Source organism: Clytia hemisphaerica, unplaced genomic scaffold (genome assembly GCF_902728285.1).
Source record: "Clytia hemisphaerica strain Z4C2 unplaced genomic scaffold, Clytia hemisphaerica genome assembly, whole genome shotgun sequence".
Classification (NCBI taxonomy): Eukaryota; Metazoa; Cnidaria; class Hydrozoa; order Leptothecata; family Clytiidae; genus Clytia; species Clytia hemisphaerica.
In genome coordinates, this window is record NW_027104372.1 from 261,953 (window position 1) to 268,080 (window position 6,128).

Sequence of the window (6,128 nt, forward strand, 5' to 3'; positions counted from 1 at the left end):
TTGTTGTTCTACGGGCCCAACCGATCCTATTTTTGCTGAAATCAAAAAAATAATGATATTGAATTTCCACTACAATATATTTTATACACTAGTTATTTGTATGAATTAAGGAATTTAAGCTGAAAATTAATTCAAGAAATTGAAAAATTTAGAAAATTAAGTATTCCATACACTAAAAATTTATTATGATCTTCATCGAAGATTTAAAAAAGTGAATTTTTGATCCAGATATTATTTGGAAAAATATTTTCAGTACCTTACCAACCCTGATAAATGAAAAATTTTACCGACCGATCGACCCATAATTTTCTAACGATCTGCCTGTAGAACAACAAATTAAATTGGTCTCGCCTTAACCTTCATGCAAGTTTGGGAGATTCGTGCACGTTTTTCTAAGAATATCCAATATTTCTGAAGCCTGAAAATGTTCTTGAAATTTCAGTATTTTGTGAGTATTTTTTACAGCTTTATAAGAAATCGGATGTTCTATTCTATATTTTTGCCGTCGAAGCCCTATGTTTTATATAGTTTGTTCTTATAAAATCACGTGTACAACAAAGTCATTATGGTATTTGAATATTCTAAAGGTTCAATCTGGTTTTCACGTGTGAGTAGTGGGTGATTTTATAAAAAGCACTTATTCTTTTTTAAGGACAACGCTCATTTCGGGTAGTGGGTTTTCCGTCATTTGCGGCCTGGAAAAAATTAACCATTTTCAAGGATAATCAAAACTAAAATTTGTAGTTTTTATGATTAGAAATTTATTTCGAATAAGTGAAAAATAGTTTAGAAATTATTATAAAAATATTAAGAATTGTAAAATAGTAAAATGGTATAAAATAGTAATAAGTTAAAAAATTCTAAAAATTAGCTGCTGGGATTTATTCCCAACATTCTGTACATGGGAAGTGATGTCCATTATGGTAGAACACTTTGGGAGCAAATTGTTTCAGTGTGAAACCAGGGTGGTTTTTGAAACCAGGTTGTCGTCTTGATGGCGACGCGTTCGAGTTTGGTTTAGATTTCTTAGGCTTGATGTCGTCAACTGATTGGCTTGATTCGAGTTTTGCTTGATTTTTGCTATCAGTTGGGACGTTTCTTTTAACCTGTTGTATGCCTTCTTTAATGAAAACAGAAGTCAATGCAATCTTTCCATTACGCCAATCTTGAGAATCATTGCTTTGCATTCTGACATCCTTTTGCAAGCCAGTCATAGGTTTGTTTTTGGCAGCACGTGGTGGCTTCTTGTCTGATACTTGGGTGACGTGACCTTTCTTGACGGCTGTGGCATTTTCTTTGATAACTCGTAGCACCTTCTTTTGTTCTTGGGTCATGTGAACTTTCTTGACGGCTGTGTTGCTTACTTTGATAACTCGTTGGGCCTTCTTTCCTAATGATTGGGTACTTTGGCTTCTTTCAGCAAATTTATTGTTTGCTTTGTTTAATGGCCTTGATCGATTTTTTTGTATATCTGGTGAAGCGTTGTTATGTTTCGATTCTGTAAATTTTGGGACAGGGGTCTTTTCAGCTAGTTTTTCATTCTTCAACGCCCGACGCTTCTTCTGTTCAGCAAATTTTTCCGTCAGCGGTGATTGTGGAGCTTTTTGGGGAACGACCGTCTCAACCTGAAGTATATAGAAAATAGAAAGTTTAATTCTTCACTAGTATTCTATCTTTCAGTATATAAAAATGGGTATACATATACTATCCCAGCTGGCACACAACGTTGTTTCAACGTTCATCTAAGAATATACAACAGCGAAGTCTTTATAACTCGAACCTATCGAACGTCTCTTTAACTCCCGGGGCACTGGGTTTACCAACTGACCCTATGTGCGGAAAAAATTGGCTTTTAGAATTGCACCCTTACAATGCAAATAAATCAACATTTTCGTGCAAAATTTTCGGATTTGCTTAAATTTCCACCCTTAAAGTGCATTTATGCTATCCGGAAAAACATGGGACAAGCTGGAGTTTTTACAAGCTCTTATTTGATTTGGTTGGTCGTTATGATGTAATAAAAGAATCTTATTACTTTTTCTAAAGAACGCGTCATCTCTATCACTTTAAATGACCAATTAGTGAAGTATCTTGCAAAAACTCCAAGGCATCTCAAAAACATACCCTCAATCGCCGCACATACCCGTCGGTCAATTTCCCTAACTCTCCCCAACCTTAACTCGAACAGGTTTTCTGGACCCTTCCTGATAATATAAACCAGTCTTCGAGCTCGAACAAATTTGTGTTCCCCGTTCGTGTTCGATTTATGGAGACTACATACACTGTAATCATGGATTAAATCAATGCTCTATTAATAGAATGTATTTGAGACTTTTTGAAGACCAACTAATGAAAATCACCTTGCTCTGTTTCTTTGCTGAAGATTGTTGTGATTTGCGCTCTTCGGTCACAACAGCTACCATGTGTGGTTTCTCCAAACTGACATCAGCTTTTTTTTCTGCTGTTTTTCTCAATTCTTGTTGCATAACAATGTCATTTCCACTTGGTTTGTTTTCTAGTGATGAGCTTGTTCCCATTGAATCTTCACTTTGAAATTTTAGGTCGGATTCTTTTGTGCGTTCATTTTCTTTTTCTTTGATGAGAAGATTGATCTGTTTCTTCAACTTAACATTTTCCTCTTTGATTTCCTTTGCTTGGTCACATTCATACAGCATATTTTCAATCTGCAAAATGGCGCATGTCAACCTTTGATCACTGTCATGCTTTTGTTTCAAAGCTTCTTTTAGAGTTGACCTAAGTAAATCACGTTCATCCTCAAGATTGTAAATTCGTTTAAAAAATTTTCCACACAGGTTATCAAGTTTTGAGTTGAATCTCTCTGTTCTAGCCTTCAACTCTTTTTGAGATTCCTTATCTAAATCATTCACTGCTTCTTCAACTATTTTTATTTTTTCAGCTTCTTTCGCCAATAACCCTTCTTCTCTTGTCTTTCTCAACTTTTCTTCTTCCTTCAACTTTTCGACCAACAATTCTCTCTGTTCCTTACCATCATCCCATTCTTTCATTTGATCCTTTGCTTTTTGGACCAATTCCTTCACCTGTTCTGCATTCATTATATCCATCATATTATTAAATTAAAAATCTCCAAAATTAACACGTCTTAGCACGTTCCAATTCGATTCGAGATTGAAAAATTATTTTCATGAGTTGAAATATCTTGATTGTAAAAAAAAATATTTGACGTCAAGATACTCAGCGGCAACGTCACTTTAATTTAAAATTTTATTCCTAGCTCTACGTATTTAAAGCAATTTAAATATTATAACGTTTTAATTTTAAAATTGAAATTATCGATTTGAGAAAAATTTTAAGCGTGTTGTAATTTCTGCATTAATTATATGGTTGATTACATTTAGCTTAGATTTGTAAGGGACGAGCGGGGCGATACATCCGTAAACCCCGCTTTTTTGCAATCGCCCTGATGTAAACAAGAATTTCTATTGGTTGAAAAGTATCGTACGATATCTTCAGAGTATTTTGATTGGTTAACAAAATATCGCACAAAATCTTTATGCAAATCTAGATAAGAGTGTCAATCAAATGTTTTTTATAGTTTCAAATGTTTTTATAAGTTTCGAAAAAAAACAAAAAAAAAACGATTGATTGTTCTTCAATTCTTTTTTTGACCATATAATTAACGCGGAATAACATGGTATTCTCGGGTGATTTTGGATTAATAACCCCTCGTGTTTTCAATGAACCTCGGGGTTATTAATCCCAAATCACCCTCCAAACCATGTTATTACTAGTACTAATAACTCTTTTTTACTTGATTTTTATCCTATGAGATTAACCTTTTTTGAAATCTACGTCAAATTTCTGATCAAACACTGTATAACATGACCTAATTCAACATATGATTCTGTAAGCAAATATCAATTATGACGTCATTTTACTCACTTTCGGCATTGATAACGCTTTTTCACTTGACTTTTACCCTATGAGATGATATTTCATTTCCCAGTCTAAGATTCCTCTAATCTTTTGGAAAATGTCCGTTATTTTTCCCGGGATAACCGGCATGGAATGAGTTTTGTCCAAAGCACGGAAAGTGTTGTGTTGACATAGAAAACTTCCTAACTTACCGAAGCTTTTTTTTCATCTACTTGGAGCCCTGGTCTTTTTTCCCTAGAAATTGGTACTGGAATCTTAGTCCTGGAAGTGGAATATCTTATACAAAATGACGGTATCAATTTGATCCAATTTAAATTACGTCTGAAAACTCTGGACCTTGATCTGACGGAATTTAAAGCTTACAATGGCCGTATTTCTTTTTATGTTATTCGATTATTTTGAAACTGGAAAATATATTCTTTCACTCAAGTCAAATTTGGACAAAAAACCGACAAATAAATCATATAGCCTATGTTCTAGCTGATTAATGCTTAATATCTGACGTTAAGACGTTAAGACTAGTGATTTTAAAGAATTTGTCAGAAAGTTAAGTAAAATTGATCTTTTGGGGTTTTAAAATAAACATTAAAGATGTTTTTTTTACAAGTTGACTTCGATGACCCACATCTAATTAATTAATTTTAAGAATTTTAATACTTTGAATTTGATCGATGACTACACGAACCTCGATAACTCAAATGTCAAGGCGAAATAAGTAATCTTCGTTCGAGTTAAAGAAATTCCAAGCTACTAAAAAGGTAATACAGCCTAAAATCCTTCCCAAAGGGACCAGGGATATTGTTCAAATTAAGTTGAATCGAGTTAGTGATTGTCAAGTACACCCTCTTCGCACAGACCCGCTGGGACCCCTTCCCATTGGAAAAATTGGTAAAATGTTTTTTCCACTGAAAATAATCAAATAAACCACTTCTCACTGCAAAATATTATGCTATTTTTCCCATCCCCGCTGAATTATTTGATTTAAAAGCAAAGAACTGACATCCCCAGCAATATGGGAATATCAATCCCCGTCGAGTTTCAGTTCGTCATTTTATCCCCACTAAGTGAGGTAAATCTATTTTGAAGACCACAATCAACATTCATTCAAACACTTTTGGATTCAACTTTACACATGCGTACATTCAACTTTTGCGGATCTACTTGCTTTGCCGGTATCTTGTTTTACTAAGTTAAGAAGGACTTTCTCGAGTTACGACCATATGATGGTCTTTAACCCTATTCAACCTAGGCTTTTAGGGGCGGTTCAGAACTAGGGGGGGCTTTTCCTGTACCACCCCTTACCTTTTGATCTAGTGGGTCTTTTTGGATGAAATTTGGCACACAAGATCCTTGTCACGTAAGGTAACTTTTGACAAAAAAATTTTTTGATGACGTCACTCATCATGCCCAAAGTGAGCAAAAACCGAAAATTTCCTTTGTTCTTATAAATAGCAATTGTATTCTAACAAAAGCCTTAGAAAAAAGTTGCCTGAGTTTAAAATGCTTATTTTATCCTAAATATTCAATAAATTACGGTTTAAACGATATATTTGACATTAAAAATCAATTTGTATTGGAAAAGTGTCAATTTTTTGGACACCTTACTGTCAGAAGTGTCATCATGCTCAAGTAGGTGTGAAAATATTTAGGTGTCAATTTTTTTTTTTTTGAAGCTAAATAAAAGTTAGGAATTTACAGAAAATTTCACGGCAAAAGCTCTATTATTTCAGGAGCTATTACCAATAGTTTGACCTCCGAACAGAAAGAGCCGCCCCCCCCCCTAGGCCGAATATGGTTAAAGCTCAAGAAGCTCTATAAACATAAAGGTATTATTAATAAACTAACACTAACAGACAAAGATAAATTACAGTTTGAACAAAAATATCAAATGTACATTTGAAAACTTGAGCAAATTTCTCTAAAGATTCCGGAAAAAGAATTGAAATCATTGCTGAAATGAACTTCTGACTAAATTACAGTATTTAGTATTCAGTTTCTCAAAGACAAGAAACAAAATTTGACATAAAACTTTTCCCAGTCAATGAATCAGCTTATCATTATACAGTCTGCCATTTTATTTGTTTTTTGATTTGCATAAGTAATACTGTAATTCGTGTTATGATGTAATTACTATACACTGTTATAATTTGCATTTATAACACTCGCTTCAGCTTTTCAATGCTAAAACAAAACTAATAATATGTAATAATGGT

The 6,128-nt window shown here is 33.7% G+C and overlaps 1 protein-coding gene across 1 annotated transcript; it reads right to left on the reverse strand.

Moving 5' to 3' along the window:
• Positions 1 to 840: 840 nt before the first annotated feature.
• LOC136818587 (uncharacterized protein PF3D7_1120000-like) lies at positions 841 to 3,138 on the reverse strand. Its single transcript, XM_067074918.1, has 2 exons — positions 2,361 to 3,138; positions 841 to 1,625 (listed from the first exon to the last, which is right to left on the reverse strand). Exons 1-2 carry the CDS (start codon positions 3,084 to 3,086, stop codon positions 882 to 884), a joined length of 1,470 nt encoding a protein of 489 aa, XP_066931019.1. The 5' UTR covers positions 3,087 to 3,138; the 3' UTR covers positions 841 to 881.
• Between the last annotated feature and the right edge of the window lie 2,990 nt (positions 3,139 to 6,128).

Coding starts and splice junctions, on each gene's coding strand:
- LOC136818587 (XM_067074918.1), bottom strand. CDS start 3,086: ATGATGGATATAATGAATGCAGAACAGGTGAAGGAATTGGTCCAAAAA. Junction 1,626..2,360: donor CAGCAAAGAAACAGAGCAAG/GTGATTTTCATT, acceptor TATATACTTCAG/GTTGAGACGGTCGTTCCCCA.